Source organism: Carassius carassius, chromosome 22, assembly GCF_963082965.1.
Source record: "Carassius carassius chromosome 22, fCarCar2.1, whole genome shotgun sequence".
In the NCBI taxonomy this organism is placed as follows: Eukaryota; Metazoa; Chordata; class Actinopteri; order Cypriniformes; family Cyprinidae; genus Carassius; species Carassius carassius.
Genome location: NC_081776.1, coordinates 14916544 through 14938069, shown reverse-complemented (window position 1 = coordinate 14938069; position 21526 = coordinate 14916544). Strand labels below are relative to the sequence as shown.

The window sequence follows — 21526 nt, the reverse complement described above, 5'->3', positions numbered from 1 at the left end:
TTGTGTCAGTGTTGTTGATGAGTAAAATACTTAGTCACTAGATTGATTCACCTAACCAGACATGACTTCACTTCTAAAACAGTTCGGCCTCACAATTAAATAGCAAAAATGCAGCACAATGTGGCTAAGCCAGTCATTTCATTATGACTTCACATGGAACTCCGTGAAAGAGCTAAAGATTTCCCTTTTCAGGTTTTGCAACTGGTTCAAGTTTGTCTCGCAGATTCACTGTGCTAATACACAGCTGCTTGGTTTGATAGAGGCATCTGTGTGAACGCTGATTCATACAACTCTACACTGTTCACAGCAGACAATGGATGATGACATGATGGCCCGCAGCCATATCACCCTGTAGCCCATGACTGGTTGCCCACTGAAGCTAAGCAGGGATGTGCCTGGTCAGTACACTCTTAAAAATAAAGGTGCTTCATGATGCCATATAAAAAATGTTTTTGTTTAAATGGCTACTTAAAGAACTTTTAACATCTGAAGTATCTTTCTGTTTCACAAAAGGTTCCTTTTTTTTGTCCAAAGAAGGTTCTTCAGATTACAAAAAGGTAAGAGTAAGGTGGTTATTTAAAGAACCTTTGACTGAATGGTTCTTTGTGGAATCAAAAATGGTTCTTCTATGGCATTGCTTGAAGAACCTTTCAAAGCACCTTTATTTTTAAGAGTGTACCTGGATGGGAGACCTCCTGGGAAAACTAGGTTGCTGCTGGAAGAGGAGTTAGTGAGACCAGCACGGGGTGCTCACCCTGTGGTCTGTGTGGGTCCTTTATGGTGATGGGGACAATATACTTTTAAAAAACACAGTCCTTTGGATAAGATGTTAAACCGATGTCCTGACTCTCTGTGGTCATTAAAACTCCCTTGGCACTTCTCCTAAAGTGTAGGGGTGTACCCATGTGTCCTGGCCAAATTCCCTCCACTGGCACTTGTCAATAATGGCCTCCTAATAAGCCCCATCCACTGAATTGACTCTATCTCTCTCTCCTCTCCACCTATAGCTGGTGTGTGGTGAGCGCACTGGCACCATTATACTGTGGATGCTGCAGACTGGTGGTGGTTGACGAGAGACTCCATCATATGATTGTAAATTGCTTTGGGTGTACATCAATACAAAATAAAGCGCTATATATATATATACACAGTACAGACCAAAGGTTTGGACACACCTTCTCATTAAAAGAGTTTTCTTTATTTTCATGACTATGAAAATTGTAGAGTCACACTGAAGGCATCAAGGGCTATTTGACCAAGAAGGAGAGTGATGGGGTGCCGCGCCAGATGACCTGGCCTCCACAGTCACCGGACCTGAACCCAATCGAGATGGTTTAGGGGTGAGCTGGACTGCAGACAGAAGGCAAAAGGGCCAACAAGTGCTAAGCATCTCTCGGGGAACTCCTTCAAGACTGTTGGAAGACCATTTCAAGTGACTACCTCTTGAAGCTCATCAAGAGAACGCCAAGAGTGTGCAAAGCAGTAATCAAAGCAAAAGGTGGCTACTTTGAAGAACCTACAATATGACATATTTTCAGTTGTTTCACACTTTTTTGTTATGTATATAATTCCATATATAATTCCACATGTGTTAATTCATAGTTTTGATGCATTCAGTGTGAATCTACAATTTTCATAGTCATGAAAATAAAGAAAACTCTTTGAATGAGAAGGTGTGTCCAAACTTTTCGTCTGTACTGTATATATATGAGATATATCTCATTATGAGATATAAAGTTGCAATGACTTTAAATGTAATAAATGTAAACAAGCTTTTTAAACTGCCAGTCACAAAACTGCTTACTGAAATCTTAAATTGTCTCAGTACATAACCTTGGGACTTTTTCTTTTGCCTATCCTAAGTGTTGACATGCAGGTACTCATTACCTTTCAGATTGAATCCTCTGCACTGAGTCAGTGGATTCCCATGCATAATATCCTGCCTTCTGTTTCTCCTGGAAAAATATTTGCATATGATTAATCCAACATATTTTCATATGCAGGTGAACATCATATTCATATCATGGAAAAGTTTATTTTTTGTAATTTAATTCAACGAAAAAACTTACTTATATTCTAGACTCATTGCACACAATCTGAAATATTTCAAGAGTTTTTTTGTTATAATTCTGATAGATATGACTTATTCAGTCTCTCAAAAAAAATTAGAATCTTTCCTCAAAGATCAATCAAAAAAAGATTTACAAACAGAAATGTTTAAGATCTCCAAAGCAGGTTTAATTATGCACTCAATAACTTGTAGGGGCTCCTTTTGCACAAATTACTGCTTCAGTGCAGCATGGCATGGATGCGATGAGCTTTTGACACTGCTGAGGTGTTATTGTTGTGTTATCATCATCACTGACTTCAGAAAATTCACTCTAGACATTGGAGTCCAGACTGCAAGAGGACTGTGGACCACTGAGCAACAGTCCAGTTCGCTTTCTCCTTACCCCAGGTGATATGTTTCTGATGTTTTTTTTTTTCTGGTTCAGGAGTGGCTTTGTTCTAGGAATGTGACAGCTGTAGTGCTTTTCCTGAAGATGACTGAGTGGTGACTCTTGATGCACTGACTCCAGCTTCAGTCCACTCCTTGTGACACTCTTCCAAGTTCTTGAATCGGCTTTTCTTGACAATCTTCCCAAGGCTGTGATGATCCCTGTTTCTTTTGCACCTTTCCTACTACATTTTTTTGCTTCCAGTCAACTTTCTATGAATATATTTTGATACAGCACTCTGTGAACTGCCAGCCCTTTCAGTAATGACCTTCTGTGACTTACCCTCCTTCTGGAGGGTGTTGATGAACATCTTCTGGACAACTGTCAAGTCAGTAGTCTTTCCCATAATTGTGGTTGTATGTTCTAAACTACCCCAAGAGGTACCCAGTATTTATACTCAAAATGAATCAAACTAATCAAGCTCTAAATGGAATATTCTAATATTTTGAGATACTGAATTTTTCTTTTTTTCCTAAGCTGTAGGTCGTAACCATCAGAATTAATTCTGTTTGAGTGAAATGAATCTAGAATATAAGAAAGTTAGCTTTTTTTTTTTTTATTAAATTACAAAAATGAAGACCTTTTCCATGATATTCACATTTTTGAGATGCACCTGTATGCATTTTTATCTTTCACTCTTACATTATCTCACTTTTTATCAACGTTAGTGCCTGGATATTTGCACAATTTAGTTTTTATAAAACACATTCCTTGTCATGAAAGTAAAATTTTAGATTAATTTCTCAAAAAAAAAAGGCTGTGCCTTCTAGAAACATTTTCCATAATTAAAACATCTGGCATTAATCAGATATCAGATTAATGCCCCATTCTGAAACAAGCCACAGTTTAAATACACATGAATATGTAATATGAGGGCTGTTCTGTTTGATTGACAGACTGTATGTGTGCGGTCAGAGTTCTGAAGACTAGGCGGTTTCTGAAGTGTTGCCAAACTGTTACTAAAGTGTTCTGAGGGATTTTTACTTGAGTTGCTATGCACTTGCTAGGGTAGTTGTTCACTGGCCCAAATTAGAAATGTCTGCCCTCAAATCTCTGATATTCTAGCCCCTCAATGTTTTTTTTTTTTTCATCTGTTTTATCGTCTGCGAGGAAAATCTTAAGCCAGAACTCTTTAAATGTGACACTGAATTTGAATATGTAGGTTAAGAGGTTTATTCAAATTCTGTGAATAATCTTTCGACCCAGACTGTGTATCTGCTTTTATGACTAAATGAAATCAAAGCAGTGTCTCATCATTTATTTCTGTCCCACTGCTGCTGTCGTTTATGCCACCCTTGTCCACCCTGGGTGTTAGTGTGTGTGTCTGTGTACCTCTTGCCAGTAGGGTAGAATCGAGAACAGCTGAGCCCATCCCAGGCGCAGTACGGGTCCCGCGCTAAACAGCAGTCCGCACAGGCAGAGCCGTATGCGTTGCAGCGGTGCAAAGACACCTGGGACACTCCATGCTCAGAGCTAACATACAGCTGTTGCTGTAACGCAAACAAGCCAGACATCTCAAAAGCTGCTACTTTAAACCACAGGACTGGTGACAAGATAATTACGCAGAATTAAAGCAACAACATTTCCTCTGCCACCCCCACTTACTATATGGAGCGTTTAATCACAAAATGGAGCAAGATGAAAGAGCTACTTAATGTAGTTACCTTTTTAGATGAAATTCTTAGGTCGTTGATAGGAGATTGCTTCTGAAAATCAAAAAAGTAATTGGATGAAGTTAAATTAAAAAAAAAATGTATTTATATATATATATATATATATATATATATATATATATATATATATATATATATATATATATATATATATATATATATATATATATATATATACAGCACGACACACCTTCTCATTCAAAGAGTTTTCTTTATTTTCATGACTATGAAAATTGTAGATTCACACTGAATGCATCAAAACTATGAATTAACACATGTGGAATTATATATGGAATTATATACATAACAAAAAAGTGTGAAACAACTGAAAATATGTCATATTCTAGGTTCTTCAAAGTAGCCACCTTTTGCTTTGATTACTGCTTTGCACACTCTTGGCGTTCTCTTGATGAGCTTCAAGAGGTAGTCACCTGAAATGGTCTTCCAACAGTCTTGAAGGAGTTCCCCGAGAGATGCTTAGCACTTGTTGGCCCTTTTGCCTTCTGTCTGCGGTCCAGCTCACCCCTAAACCATCTGGATTGGGTTCAGGTCCGGTGACTGTGGAGGCCAGGTCATCTGGCGCAGCACCCCATCACTCTCCTTCTTGGTCAAATAGCCCTTGATGCCTTCAGTGTGACTCTACAATTTTCATAGTCATGAAAATAAAGAAAACTCTTTGAATGAGAAGGTGTGTCCAAACCTTTGGTCTGTACTGTATGTATATATATATATATATATATATATATATATATATATATATATATATAAAATAATTGTGCATGCAGTGCCTGTTCCTGTGAACATTTATATATTACATTTCAACAGTATTTTTTGTGGTAAAAATATCAAGGTGGTGTAACTGTAAGAATTTGATATTTTTTTATACAATTATTTTCAACAGTGTAGATTCAGTGTGGTGCAAACAACAACATAATCTAACCTGTAATATACACACACACACTGAATTCTATTCCATAATTCCTATTTCCATGACAATGGGTGGGGGCGGGTGATCACTTTAACTTGATGGTTACACCATTTAACAATTTTACAAATATGACATTCCTAAACTTACTAGGCATATGTGTTTTAAACTACATAAAAAAAATTATTAAAAAAAGACTTGGCTTTTCATTATAATTGACATCCTTAGCCGCTCTGCCATTTTTGCCAATAACTAACATCACAATGAAACCACATTTTCAATAAGAAATTGCCTATTTCAGGTGGTTTTGAGTTTTGATGTGCAAATTTGTGACTGTGTTGAGATGCCAGATTAAACTGAGCTATGTGTGTGGCATTACATAGTCCATGAAATGATTCATTATGCCTAAACCTGTTTTGACGATTTTGAGCCACTCAAAGCAGATAATAAGAAACTTCACAAAGTAACCTTTTCCTTTCCTCATGTCCAGTCTTTGTTCCCATTAAAATAATCTGCGTTCCCTTAGAACAGCATTGAGTTTAATAAACGCTTTGTGACACTGCCAGCTCTGCTCCTACAGTCTCCTCATTAGATACTTTGATGTGTGGCGAGAACTCAGACCTTAAACACTTCCAGCTCCTCGAGGATTAGATCCTCATCCAGAGAGCTGTTTGACGGCAGAACCACGACCTTCTGTACTGTGCCTTTATCTGTGAGCAGAATATCAGAGCATCAGGAGAGCATTGGACAGTCTGGAAAGCAAAAACAACCTCAGTAATGCGGTCTGGGGTTGAACCGCATATGAACTTTCTATTGTTCACAGATTTTCTCTTTGAAATCGTTTAGCACGTTTTTCACGTCATAAGAGCCCACCCACTAGTCCCTAGATATGGCCCGTGGGCCTACTTTAATGTAAATTTAAGGTTTTTATTTTTGGTCATCTACCTGGTGGAACTGATTGGATATCTTGAGTGATGAATTTGATGCCACTTGACCATTAATTGTCAAAACCGCTCCGCACAATGCTCCTGGCTTTCCATCAGGAATTTTGACATGCAAATACAAACAGCTGTGATTTTGAATTCTCTCCAAATCCCTATCCCCGTTCCCTAGTAACTACAGAGCCTGTCTGCTGTCGTGACTCTTTCTCTCATTCTTCCATTGCCATCCCAAAAGTTAATAGTGTGTAGGGTGACCATATGAGCCATTTTCCCAGGACGCGTCCTTGCCAGGATTTCTATATTGCCTAAAACATCCAAAGTAGTTTGACCAATAACATGCAGGTATGTTACATAATCAACCAGTCGTGGCATGTGAGAAGGTGAGATCTACAGAGAACGATCAAAGCAATGCAAATACATGTACCTGTTAGGTGTTTGTTCGTTCATTCAACTTGAAGCGTCGCTGTGCACCGATCGTTGTATGACACCAAAGTACCAAGAGAGTGATTTTAGTGCATAAGGAGCCGTCTGCTCTGCTCTCTATAGCTCTTATGAATGTCATACAATGATCGATCTGCATAGCACAAACAGCCAAAATCTGGATATTTTAGGCAATATAAAAATCCTGACAAGGACGCGTCCTAGGAAAATGTCTCATATGGTCACCCTAATAGTGTGTCTTGTGCTGTCTCAGAGCAGGAATAAAAAAATGTAAACTAAAATAGAAAAAAAGATGTTTATGTTAAAAATGATTAGATGAAAATATTTGTGCAGCTTGTGTAGATTCTCTGCCCCCTAGTGGTGCTCAGTGGCAGTAAGGAATGAAGTGGTAGAGAATCTTTTTAATTTTTTATTCAACATAATTTGTAAAGGCCCCTGTATAAAGGAAGACATTTCCCACAATATTTCTGCTGGGGGAAGCTAAAAAAAAATTATTTAAATTGAAAATATTTGTTATATTTCTTGATTTTATGAATTATGTTTTAGCATTATAATTAAATTAGAGTATTGTATTTTTGAATAATTATAATAATTTGAATATTAATCTGAATTGTACTGAAATATTAAAGTCAATTTAATATTAAGTCATCCTGCAGCACCCTTGGAAGTTTGTTGAGGCCTTATAATGGATCCCGGCCTCCTGGTTAAGAACCACTCCTTTAAAATATAGTATAGAAATGATTTAGAAGATATATAGAAAATGGGACATGTTGCAGGCCAGATTAAAACCTACATTAGCACCACAGCTCAACATTTCATGAGCATGGGAACTAACTACTGCAATGCTCCTCTTAAAACGCCGTTTTAAAAGTAATTGGAAAAACAGATGAATATAAGATTACATTTATATGCGATTTTATACTAAATTATAAGGAGCATTGCTCTGGTATGTTTTTTAATGTAAAATGTATGTTATGGCATGAAGCAGACAAAGTCGAGTGCGTGCTTGCTTACTGCCATAATTGATTAAAGTATAGTATAATTTTAAAGTATATTAAATTAAGTATAATTTAACTGACAAAATACTTTTAGCAAAACGTTATCAGTCAGTAAAAGATTGACTTTCCTGCCTTTCTCATTTTTAGTTGGAAAAAGCTACTTAGTCTGTTGAAAAGGTCAACAAGCAGTCAAGTAAAGTGTGCCAGTTCCTTACATTAGGTAGTGGTTGAAATCTGTTTTGGAACATTTGAATTATTTTCATTTGATGGTTGTAACTCTTGAGAATGTAAATGTTCTAGTGTAGTCGTTTTTTTTTTCTTGAGATTTGTCATAATGTGGGGTTGTACCTGTGCCCAGGAATAGAACCTGGTAGTGTCCGTCTGCAGCGGGGACCTGGTCCACAGCTATAGAGGTGTATTTATAATCGGCATGTGTCCGCACCACAAGAGGTTTCCTGCCAACCGGGTAAATGGGGTTGAACATGACGGGGTGATTCCTCACAAATGTCACCACTTCATCTGGAAACTCTTTAGTACTCTGAATATGAGGGGTGAACGCGCCACCAGGACACTGACAGGAAGAGGATAAAACAATTGAAAGATTAGATAATCATGCTTTAGATTATGAATGCTTTGTCACTTTAACTGGGTCTTTTTGTCACTCAGACTCAAACTAATATTAGTGAATCTGTATCTACTTAGTGTGCTTAATTTTAAAAGCTAATACTAAAAGTACAAAGCATTATTAATTTAAGCTTTTAAGTTAGTTTCTTTAACATTATAATACACAGAGGACAGACCAGATTTCATGTATGAACTAAACTAAACTAAAAATAAGATTATGATGATGATTATTTCAGCAAACGTCCCCCCCCCCCGTAATTAATTACTTTTCAACTAAAGTGTGAATCACAAATATTTACTCCAGGATTTCCCATACATTCATTAATTTGTGGCGGCCCGCCACAATATCAACGCTGACCGCCACGGATTGATTCAGATTTTGAAACTATTTAATATGGGTACAATTGTTTTTTATTGTAGAGCTGCGTGCTGCGCGCTGCTTGCTCCCTCCCTCTCAAAAACTGACAACGGAGGCACGCAATACTAGCTCCTCCTCTTCGAACATGATCTGAATCAAAACATGAGCATGCGTTAGTTAGAGGACGGATTGTTGCTTAATGCTTATTCCCCCAGCGAAGATTTCAGAATCAATCCGGAGTTGAATGGTTAGTAATGAACACTGTTGCTCAACATAACTCTGAGAAGTTAGTCTATGTTAAGCACTGTCGCGTTTCCATTACATATTCGCGCAAAACTTTTGTGTTTTTTTTTCTTCTAAATATCGATAAACAACTATTGCGAAATGACGGCGTTTCCATTAACCGATGTTAAAACGTCATTTTTTTCCTCTCGCGATCAGTTATTCCAACGGACGTTGGTAGGTTTATATATATCACAGCCACCAGACTAGACATTATATTATTATTATCTCCAGGTTCAGGTTGGTGTGTGTTGGTTTTTGTCCACCAGGTTTGGAACAACTTGAGGGTGAGTAAACGATGATAGAATTTTCATTTTTGGGTGAACTATCCCTTTAAGGTATCTGACACTAAGTGTTGGCAATGGAAATGTGTACTTGTCACTAAAAATATATGAGATATATTTATGATATATATATATATATATATATATATATTAGTGCTGTCAACGTTAACGCGTTAACGCATGCGATTTAATTTTTGTCTGGTTTAACATGTCAAAATATTTAACGCAATTAACGCAGCATCCGTATTTTCTGCCATCCGTTGGCTAGCTTTACATTATATGATCATGCTCTTATTCATTTAAATGCTTTTAAACATTTCAGGCACGGCAAGACAAAAGAGAATGCGCTGTCTGTGAATGCCCTTATGTGACACATACACACGTACACACACACACACACACACACACACAATGCATAGACAGGGCGCCAGAATCCAGTTCTCTTAAGCGCTTGAACTAACAATAAACATCCCAAAGTGCCAGTTTTGTCGATTATCCTCATAGGAGCAATCTTAAATGATTTATATAAAGTCTAAAATGAACAAAAAGAGTTGTGAGAGAATGAGGCGAGATCCATAGACAGTATATAAACGGTGAGATCCGCGTGTCTGTCTGCTCTTAAAGGGACAGCAGCCAATAAAGCTTCCAGTCAGTAAAGTTAAAGAACAAAGGTAATAGAGAAAATGACTCGCTGCTCTTGACTAAATAACTTTTGTAGCTTTAATAAGGATTAACTATTTAATTTATAGTTTATGCAGTGCAGACTGCATATAATTTTGATAACTTTATTAAATTTCTGTATATTTCCTAACTGTTAAGACAGGAAGGGCAGGAGTAAACATGACATTTATTATGGGTTTATGTTAGCATTGTTTACTTAAATTAGCAAGTTTACTTAAATTAAAAACTGTTATATTTTTGAAGCCTAATAATAAATGTAAATCAATAAAAAATCAGTAGCTGTATTAATATCAGTAATACTGGCCTTCATTCATAAAAAGATGCCATTTAAACAAGTATTTAAAATATACTGTCTTTATGTTGTTTCTACATTAATTTGATTAACTGTGAAATTATTACATTAAAAAATATATTAAAAACGTACAAAAACATTTTTTTTATTGCGATTAATTGCGATTAATCACAGAAAAAATGTGTGATTAATCTAGTTAAAGTTTTTAATCGATTGACAGCACTAATATATATTTATATATATATATATATTTAACTTAAACGCCCCCCCCCCCCCCCCCCGGTCCCCAAATACCGCACCACCACAAATAGAATCTAATTCTGTGGGAAACACTGTACACTGTACCTCAGTTTAATGGCATTGTAAACAGAGTGACATTAATGTGTGTGACTCACGGTTCCCGGTCGTGGGTATGGGATCCGGCCCTGGAAAGCCACCCACTGGAAGTTGGGTCCTTCCCTGTGTGCAAACGGTCCGTTGAAGACCGTCAGGACGTCGGCCATGTTGTACACACAGACAGCAGAACCTCTGAACACAGAACTGGATGGAATAACACAAAACACACAGACCTATTTAACATGAAGCAAGTCAGATGGTAAAAAGACGGTCTTGCGCATCCTTGCTAAACATTTGGGTGGAAGGGATGATGTAACACAGTAACACTGGAGACTCGATCCACAGACAGTGAAAAACGCAGCGTAAAGGAAAGGGGACACCACTTTGGTTGAAGTGTGGTTTGGCTGGACATCGTAGATTTTGATCAAACAGCAAGACAAAGCGTTTCTTTGTTTGATCGCAAAACAAAGGGAAAGAGGCAAAATATCATGATAAATAGCAGAGCAGGGCATGGGCAGAGAAGCTGTCGCTGTTTGGATTGGCCTCATTAGGAAAACCACACCGATTCAACGTGGTTGGAGAATAAACCACAGTTCGGAAACCTTGAACGAAATCTCACCTCATTAAACCACAACTTACATACACACACGACCCAACATACACCCATAGAAACCCATCATAACAAGCATAATGAAATGATCCATAGCAAATATCCCAAATGACACCTCATATCTGAACTGTTTTGCCTAAACAAAGGGATAATAAATGAAGACCACTGGCTTCTCGGATCTTTCTCTTAAGGAAAAACAAAGACATTTCAACGTCACAAAATGTGCTACAATCAAACGACCTCTGTACTTAAACATTTTTTATCCAGTATTACCCAGAGTTATGCCTGTTGGTAGTGTAAAAACTGGCATTACTTTATTATTTTTTTTAAAGAGACATTTGCCCCTTTTATTTATATAAAAACACAGTCTGCCATCCTTTTTGTGTTGAAGACTTCAACCCCAAAATATAGAAACTATTTTTTATAAACATTTTATAAAAATTATATAAATATTGTGTGTAAAAATTATAAATTATTATAAACTAAATATAAATAATATATTTCAGAATATACTATACTGTATAATAGATACAAATGTTTACAATCTAGAATATATACAAACATTTACAATAATAGTAATTAAATATATTAATCATGTGCAATAAGAATACATTTATAAACTCATAATATTAGATCCGTTTAAATATTATAATAGTATTTATCAATTAAATAGTATAACAGTATATCTAAAGAATAGAATATGTAAATGTAAGAAAAAATATTTCTGAACTCATATTAGTTTGAATATTGTGGCTATTTTCATTTATGTACATGAAAACGAATAACTTCCAAGTACAGTGTGATTGTTTCTGAGCGCTTAGGGGCCAACAAAAACATTTAAACTGACTCCGTGAGAACACACTGATCCATTTAAATCATTCAGTGAGTCCTCCTTATAATAAAAATGTTAAATTCATCAGAGTGAAAAGCTATTGGATGAACTAAGATTAGATATTTGTTTGTAAAGGAGTGACCTTTCCCTTCATTTACCGCTCTCAGGTGTGATCACATTTTCCCAGAAACCCTGTCATCCCCTCAGCTCCAACCCCGTCTGACCTATATTTGGCAAATACACACATAAAAACATGCACATGCATATTTATACACACATTAGCGGCAAGCTCAATATTGCTATTGGCTTTACCTTGTAGAGGTAAAAACTCCAAAGATGAGGAGGCCCCGGTCCGTCTCCAATAAAAACACATTCTCTGGAAAGAAAGAGACAAACACTCGCTCGATAGCCGAACATCTGTCCTACAACATTGTGACACGGTTCTAGTTTGGCTTAACAAGAACAAAACAGGTGAAAGCGTGTAAATCCATCACAGGTTTTAACTCTCCAGTGTAAACGATTTGTGCTGAGTGTTTTATGATTGTAAAAGGATTTTAATGAGGTGAAAAGATTTACAAACTTCCGAGGTCCGTTGTTGGATACTGAAAAACACCAAAATGGCTGGTTATGATTAATGACCAGTAATTATAGAAAGCTGTTTAATTATACCGTGAAATTTGAAAGGCTTTTGATGGAGTATTTTGGGTTTAATACAGGTCAAGACTGCATCTAATACATACAATGGAGTTAAAGGTCCCTTGGGATTTTTTTCTAGTCCCAAAATATATGGCAATTTATATATGTAAAACATATATACATATACCACACATTCACCAGCCACTTTATTAGGTTCACGTTCAATTGCTTGGTAACACAAATTGCTAATCAGCCAATCACATGGCAGCAACTCAGTGCATTTAGGCATCTAGATGTGGTGAAGACGACTTGAAGTTCAAACTGAGCATCAGAATGAGGAAAAAAGTGATTTTAAGTGACTTTAAACGTGGAATGGTTGTTGGTGCCAGACGGGCTGGTCTGAGTATTACAAAAACTGCTGATCTACTGGGATTTTCACACACCACCATCTCTAGGGTTTACAGAGAATGGTCCGAAAAAGAGAAAATATCCAGTGAGCGGCTGTTGTGTGGACGAAAATGCCTCATTGATGTCAGAGGTCAGAAGTGAATGGGCAGACTGGTTGGAGGTGATAGAAAGGCAACAGTAACTCAAATAACAACTCGTTACAGCCAAGGTATGCAGAATACCATCTCTGAACACACAACACATCGAACCCTGAAGAAAATGGGCTACAGCAGCAGAAGACCACACCGGGTGCTGCTCCTGTCAGCTAAGAACAGGAAACAGAGGCTACAATTCACACAGGCTCACCAACATTGGACAATAGAAGATTGGAAAACGTTGCTTGGACTGATGAGTCTCGTTTCTGCTCTTACAATTAGATGTTAGGGTCAGATTTTGATGTAAAGAACATAAAAGCATGGATCCATTCTACCTTGTCTCAATGGTTCAGGCTGGTGGTGGTGTTTTAATGGTGTGGGGGATATTTTCTTGGCACACTTTGGGTCCCTTAGTACCAATTGAGCATAGTTTAAATGCCACAGCCTACCTGAGTATTGTTGCTGACCATGTCCATCGCTTTATGACTACAGTGTACCCATCCTCTGATGGCTACTTCCAGTAGGATAATGCACTATGTCACAAAGCTCAAATCATCACAGACTGGTTTCTTGACCATGACAATGAGTTCACTTTACTCAAATTGCCTCCACAGTCAACAGATCTCAATCCAACAAAGCAGCTTCGGGATGTGGTGGAACCGGAGATTCGCATCATGGATGTACAGCTGACAAAACTGCAGCAACTGTATGATGCTATCATATCAATATGGACCATTATCTCTGAGGAATGTTTCCAACACCTTTTTGAATCCATGCAGCAAAAAATTAAGGCAGTTCTGAAGGCAAAAGTGGGTCCAACCCGGTACTAGCAAGGTGTACCTAATAAAGTGGCCAGTGAGTGTATACATATATATTTCTTTCTTGTTACGGTAAGGGGATAGAAAATGAAGTTTGTACAGTAGAAAATCCATTGTGCTTACGGAATGCCCCCTTAAAACTTGGAAACCCAGCATGTGTGTGTGTGTGTGTGTGTGTGTGTGTGTGTGTGGTCTCACCGAGCTCATCAAAGTGGGTCTCTGTACTGTCCGCCTCTAGAACCGAACAAACCAGCCGAGCCTTTAAAAACGTGGTCCACTTGTTCACCAGACTGCGCTGACCACCAGTGTCATTCTAAATAGAATTTACAATTACACAGAATAAATTACTAATACATTTATATATTATACAGTTCATATTAATGATATATTCAAAATAAGATTGAGATTGCACTTGATTGAAATTCATTTAAAACAAATGTACCTCCCTGAACATGATTGCATAACTTGACTTACAGGGCACACTCGAGCCACCATAGTGTGGATGTTCTTAGTGTTTCCACTACTGTCTGTCAGTCTCTCACGCAGGAAAAAGTAAAGTTTGGCGTCGTTTGGGTCTGAGCCATCAGGAATCAAATGGGCATCAATGAACACTGGCTCTAGTCAAAATAGAAGAATAACTACAGCTTAAACACTCAATTTGCTCGACATCAACCACAAAAGAGAATAAGAAAATTGTACTGTATCATTTCTTGCCTAAAGAATCCAACCTCTCGGCATGGTGCTAATGCGAATGCTAAAGTTTATATGAACATAATATAGCTGCTGGTGAACTGAGTTGAGAAACTGCATCTTACAGACCCTGACCAAATATGCATTTCATTGTGTTAAAGAAAATGTGACCTCTTGAGAAAACCCATTTTCCTTGTAAACAGATATTAAGTCTGTCCTGTCTTCAGCTATTTCCTTTGACATGGGAAAGGAGGTTTTTACTTTGTGGTGTACTGTTACCAAAATGGCATGGAACGTGGACATGTAATTTAATGCTCCACATAAATAATTATTTGTAGCTTCAAGAAAACATGCCCAATTTTCTGACAGAACAGTCATAATAATGTAGATGGATAAAATCACATATGGTTTGTACCGCTCAGCCATTTGGAGTTATGTTGGTCCGTCCTCACTGCATTCCTTGTGGTCAGGCTCCTGAAGATAGCCGCGTCTGTCCCCATGAAGTCAATGTGCATGCCAGAGAACAGCTCCTGATCTAACCACAAACAGAATCAGAAATGTGTCCCACTGTTGCTGTTGTGTGTGTGTGTGTGATCTGTTCTATTCGGGTTTTAATAATTACACAGAACAAATTGAAAAAGTCACAATGTCAAATCAAATAAATGCATTAATGTAATTTCCTTTTTTTAAATAACACTATTAAGCATTTAATCCTATGCGTCAACATTAAATTTGACAGCCCCATTTAAAATACATTTATTTTGTAAACTCAAATGCTTAAAAAATGTGGTTTCTGCTACTGGCTGAACACATCTGTCTGTTGAATGTGAGACCTATGGATTTATTGTGGCTGTGCTTTTCTCTGTGGTGTGCTCCACTAATGACCTGCTCAAGTCTCCATTCCCCAAATCTCTCCTTCCTTTCATCAGTGCACTACTCCATCACTTCATCACTCCATATTGCTGGGGCCCATGGTTGACATGTGCGTTTAAGATGGAAATTGTCAGACGGACATCCGACAGAGAAAGCTGTAGGCTGTCATGTCACAGACCGTCAGTCTTTGCTGCCGTCTAGACACTTTGGAACTTTTCTACTTAATAGAATAACCACTTAAAACCTTTTCTCATCTACGGATGATTCATCGATGACCTATAACATTATATTTAGGTGTGCGTATGTGATTTTTGTAGGCCAGTATGTGTGCCAAATGCAGTTAGTTCTCATTTGAGTGCATATGTGTTTCAGGGTTATTACAGTTAAACCGATTAAAAAAAGAGCTGGAAATAAAAAAATTATAAAAATTTACTAAAAAGCTAGTTGAAAGCCCCCCACCCCCATATATATAAATGACAAAAAAACTACACAATTACTAAAACTAACTAAAATAAAAATGGAAATATGAAAATATAAGTATACAGTGTTTCAGTGATACTAAAATAACACCGGTGTGCTTATGTTGCAGTTGTATTGGCTCTCTGTTGAGTAAAAAGAATGAATGTGTGTGTAATGTAGTGTGTCAACAGCCACCCAACACCAATTAGCCAATTACAGATCAAAGGATTAAGGGGGCGGCACTGAGTGACCCAATGTTGTCACATCGGAAGGGGGCAGACAGCCACAAGATGTGGATGTTTTTAAGACACTATAGGGTCATGAACAATGAGATCACAGTGTGTTAAACGTGTTAAACGTGTCCGAGACAAAATGGGATCTGTGATTAAAGACACAAAAGACGGCAGCACTTACTGAGCATGACCGAGACGGTGTTGACTTTTGGGTTAAAAGAGCATCTTCCTTTCCCTGATTCTGCTCTGGAAGAGATTTGGAACACTTGCTCCTGCCAATGACACCAAAAACATAAAATCTCTCATTTCACACACACTCAAAAAATCTATTACTGTGGCATTAACTATTTCAGATAAACCTTCCAGATAAAACAGACAGTGCTCAGTCCTTATATGTTGGTCTTTCTGCAAAGTTGACCTTTTTAGTCAAATAATCTACTCTGCAGATATCCTTTAAATATAAATAACCCACATATGCTCTTGTTACCATTTTATCCAATTTGCCATCATCAAATCTATTCTCAACTTTTAGCTCGATCTGAAATGTTTCACAGCCAATCTATATAAAAAGATTTCTGAGTAATTTCCTAGCACTCATCAGTGCAGTGGTTCTAGCTTTCTTCTGATTGGTTGGACAGACTTGCCCAGAGGCTTCCAGGTTTCCGACTGCCGGGCCAGTCAATCCTCTCCTTTGGTGTCAAGATGTTGGGCAGTTACGTGAAGTGAGAGAAACCAGAGACGTAGAGAGCCTCTGCTGGTGGTAGAGCTTCTAATTTGTCTCGGGGACATGTGTGTTCATTAACGAATTGGCTCTTTACATCACACGCAACTATAGGCAAAGATGAGTCACATGGTCACTCCAGGGTGGCCCCGTCATTATGTCTCAAAGCTACTCTGCACACTTTTAAAGGTTATAGGTCACCCTATTGCAGAGTTTTCATCTTCTGTAATAGTCCAGCTGGTGGGCAGCCAATAGAGATGGACACAGACAGAGGGCTGAGAGAGTAAAATGCTTTTCAAACAAACAAAAAAAGAATGATAGAAAACAAGCTGTTGGACTCAGATGGCTAGCAGGACTGCTCCTAATCTCATCTGGTCTCCTCTCATCTCATCCCATCTCAAGGTTTTAATTTTTTTATACACGCTTAGGAAAAGTACTGTTCTGGTGATGAAATTTGTTGCACACTGAAGTATAATTTGGGCTTTATTTGCCCTCCTCTCAATTGGCATGTCTTGCCTAATCTCATTTTGTCTCACCTGATCTTTGAACCCCTGACTACCTTTATTCCCTTTCTGGCCTAAATTGTCAAGGGCTTTTTAAAGGAATTATGATGTTTAACTTTACAGCTCAAAGGTAGATTACATAAACACATTTTACCAGGAAATTAGTGGAATATATGCCTACTAGGGCTGTCAAAATTGCTCAAAAATGACGTTCGAATATTCCCTCTAAAAAATACACGAACATTCAAACTATTCGAACATCTGGTTGCGCATGTTGTCAATGACGCGCATTACGTCAATAACAGGCAAAAATAATACAAAGAGACATAACTACTTGTATAGATAGTCTATTTAAGTTTAAACATATGACAACGTATTACCTATACACAAAAACAAGGAAATCAACTAATGGCCAAGACTGCAGTCCTCACGCTCTCTCACCCTCACGTTCTCTGCGCATAATGGTTTAAATGAACAAACAAATTTTTGTGCAAGCAATTTAAGGTCGCGACTGTTGTCCCAAATATAGCAGGCTTCATTCAGTGATTAAAACAAATATTATTAATATTAATTGAAGTTTTACAGTTTATAGACTGACATTGAATGCTCCGAGCGAGAAGTGCTGTGGTAAACATGGAACTTTTCCTTGACATGAAACGATAAATAATCAAACCTCGGATGCATTGCTTGACAGAACTCCCCGAAGCGTGCCCCATCCGCGATACTGATCGGTCTCATGTCCTTACAAATGAACGAAATTAATTTATCCATTATGGCCTCTTGTCATGTTGCAGACAAAGAGCTTGTGGCGGGCGATGCAAAGTAACGTTAAGTGTCAAGACGTGACTGTTTAACTGGAGTTCCACACATTATGCCATGCTCATTTGGGTGCACATTTTTGAGATGTGACCTCATGTTGCTAGTGGTCGAATGGTATGCTAACTGTATCTTAAATAGCTTGCATACAACAATCTCGCGGGTCAACAATTTTACCTAATTTTCTCTGCTGCGGTCGTGTTGGGCTCTGCAGTTGCTGCCATCTTCCATGAAGACGCGTCAACTTTCAGCAGTGATGCTGTGCCAGACAGTGCGACTCCTGTGAGGCTGTGACCTGTCCCTAAACCCTCAGGCATGCTAGCGCCCACTCGCAAAGCAGACAACCACGCCTCTACTACCGCGGGCCTTTTTTTCCACATTTTTTTTTATTCGAATATTAATTTTCACCTTCGAAATTCGTTTTTTAAAACTATTCGAATACATATTCGAATTTAGAATATTCGTTGACAGCCCTAATGCCTACTGTCTATTTCCCAATACAGCATTTTAGAAATCTGAAGCAGTGAAAGTGACGTGACATGTGGCCAAGTATGGTGACCCATACTCGGAATTAGTGCTCTGCATTTATCCCATCCAAAGTGCACACACACAGCAGTGAACACACACAAACTGTGAACACACAGCAGTGGACAGCAATTTCTTGCTGTGGCACCCGGGGAGCATTTGGGGGTTTGGTGCCTTGCTCAAGGACACCTCAGTCATGGTACTGAAGGTGGGAGAGAACGCTGTACATTCACACCCCCCACCTACAATCTCTGCCGGTACGAGACTCAAACCCGCAAACTTTGGGTTATGAGTCCGACTCTCTAACCATTAGACCACGACTTCCCCCAAAATGAACACAGAGCGAGCCAGCCAGGAGTCAAAACTAGAATCTTCTGATCCATGGTCAGACACGTTATCCCATGCACCAGTGGCCCACCCAGTAAGGTGAAACTGAACTAAATAACCTTTTCATTAGTAAGTGTAAACTGACCTCAGGACGCCTGCCACGGTTAACGAATGCACACACTGGGCTGTAGGCTCCACTGCCGCAGATGAACAGATGCGTCCTGTTATATGGCTGGATCACTCGTAAGAAGTTTCCACATCCATGCTGAGGAGAACAAGAGAGAGAGAGAGATCAATGCTCTCGTTCCTAAAAGTTAGACTAAAATCTCTTTGAGTGTAATTTTAAAGTCATTTAGTGCTACATAATTCTATTAGCAAGCTGATACGCTTATTTAGGAAACTGACAATGCCAATTCAGATTACAATTTGAAAGACAAAAAGACAATTTATTTTGATCCAATGAAGAAGTAAAAGTTTATATAGGAATTCAAGGCCTATCTTAGAATATGGGAATCCCAAACTAAACTGACTGCACATGATCCAGCCCAAAGAAAGAGTGAGAGAGGGATGAGTAGAGAAAGAAAAGCACCAAGGGAGCAGTTAGGAACTTGGCAAAGTGTGTCAAAACAGCAGCTGCATGAGCTCTCGGTTTGCATGCGCACACACGAGTCCTTCAAGAGCAACTCCAGAAAAATAACAGCACTTCCAATAGCACACACCCAACCATCCACTCCTCCCATTTCCCCTTGATCTCTTTCACATGTTCTTCATTAATAGTTCTCTTTTTTTTGTGGCATACATCAACATTATAACTTTATCCTCTACTGGCTTGTATTCACTACTGATTTATGGTAGGAATCCTTTTTCTTCCGCTAAGGCAAAAAAACGTCTTGACAGCTTACGGTCCACGAAGAGAAAAGGCAGAATTAATAAAAAAGAGCTCCATAATCACGTCTTCATATCATTTACAGCTCTGTTAAAGAAACACCTTAGTGTTTCCCGAATGATGCAGATGGATTCAGATCATGTGAGGTCACACGCTGCCGCTCCTGTGGCTATAAATTAAAATATTGGGCCATAAAAGAATAAATTGTGACTTTTTCGCTCATCTCAGTGTCAGAAAGTAGATAGGTTTACATTCATTTGCCCTATTTTCCAGTCACTTGCAATTAAATTATACAACTTCATTTAATATTTCAGTTCAGTGCACATGTAAATTCCTGTATTTCATAGTATATAAAATACAGGTTTAAAATGATCAATTGTGGCATGGGTGTGAAGCACATTTTTTTTCTTTGGCCAGTTGAGAACATAAGTCCATTCCTGCATTTACTTTGTTTTAAGACACGTAGTTGATGACAAAGAGAAGATGTGGCCCCCATTGTGCTACAGACAACATATAGAGAACATATATCGCTTGTGCTTTTAGGCACTTGGTCAAGAACCATCTGTTTCTGATCCAACACTGATTTAAAATCAGCTCATGCTTGGGACAAGTTTAATTAATTGCCGTGATTCACTGGATTCACTGGATGGTCACTTCACCAAGCAACAGACAAACAGGAGTTGAATCAAGAATGCTGCTGTTTTCCCTGTGAATCAGAGGCAGAAAAGATCTGGCCAACCATAACATGCCATGAGTTTAAAAGTGTCAATGTTCTTACTGTGGGGTCTTTGCCAGCCATCTGACACTCCTCGACCTTACTAGTGGATGCCGGCCAGAAGATCTGAGAAAAAAACAATGAGAAAATTATATCATTTTGACTGACAGTTTTATGTTACCATGCACGTCTAATGGTACTACTACGCAAGCGTAAATGTAATAAGCCAATTTTTTTTTAATCAATATTTGATTTAGAATTTTTATGAAAATTGACAAACTAAGCAAGTATTAAACTGATCAAAAGTCACCGTTCATTATATGCACAAGGGCAGCCTAGACATTCTGCAAAATTTCTCCTTAGACTTTCATAAGTCTAGTAGTCATTTTAACCAGTTTATACAGTAGACATAACTCATTCTGTATTGTACTCCAGCTTGGGTGAGGCTTTTACTCGTGAACTCATGATTGGGGTTGATCCCTGCACTGGAATGCAATGAATCTCTAAAGTTTTGCCAGCCTTTGCTGAATGAGGAAAGATAAACTTCCATAATTTTTGCCAGTTGTGTTCAAGCTGTCTCCTCAAAAGCCAGCTCTGTTTAACCAAACTGCCAAACTCCCATTAGTCAAATGAGAAGGAAAGAAATGTGGTCACCATTGGTTTCTAAGGCTGCAGAACTGTAGTGATGCATTTCATGTTGATAGAGAGAGGTTTTGACTGCTCTCTCACCTTCAGTGTGGTCTGGCTGATGTTGTTGATGTCCATCGAGAGTACATGGTCTTTGCAGCCGACATGCATACGGTCTTGATCCTCATCCATGAAAAGGATTCTATAGTCCATGGCCTTCTCAGACAAAGTGTAGAATTCAAAAGACTGGGTTTTCTGTAATTCTGTAATGCAAACACAAACATGTACTTTGCCTTTGTATGTGAGGTTTTGGTGTTTACTTGCCAATCTTTAGCCTTATTCCAAAACACACACACACACACACACATACTCTAATACTT

General features: G+C 38.2%; 1 protein-coding gene across 1 annotated transcript in view; it reads right to left on the bottom strand.

The window, feature by feature from the left end:
* Nucleotides 1–21526, bottom strand: part of LOC132099036 (semaphorin-3C-like) — a 43530-nt gene that overhangs the window by 2859 nt on the left and 19145 nt on the right. The window contains exons 3-16 of the mRNA XM_059505414.1: nt 21249–21409; nt 20583–20645; nt 19064–19183; nt 16208–16298; nt 14877–14996; nt 14246–14388; nt 13970–14084; nt 12088–12151; nt 10393–10537; nt 7825–8047; nt 5718–5806; nt 4163–4204; nt 3831–3988; nt 1888–1955 (exon numbers count right to left, since the gene is read on the bottom strand). Coding sequence (XP_059361397.1) covers nt 1888–1955; nt 3831–3988; nt 4163–4204; nt 5718–5806; nt 7825–8047; nt 10393–10537; nt 12088–12151; nt 13970–14084; nt 14246–14388; nt 14877–14996; nt 16208–16298; nt 19064–19183; nt 20583–20645; nt 21249–21409 — 1602 coding nt within the window. The remainder of the gene's footprint in view (nt 1–1887; nt 1956–3830; nt 3989–4162; nt 4205–5717; nt 5807–7824; nt 8048–10392; nt 10538–12087; nt 12152–13969; nt 14085–14245; nt 14389–14876; nt 14997–16207; nt 16299–19063; nt 19184–20582; nt 20646–21248; nt 21410–21526) is intronic.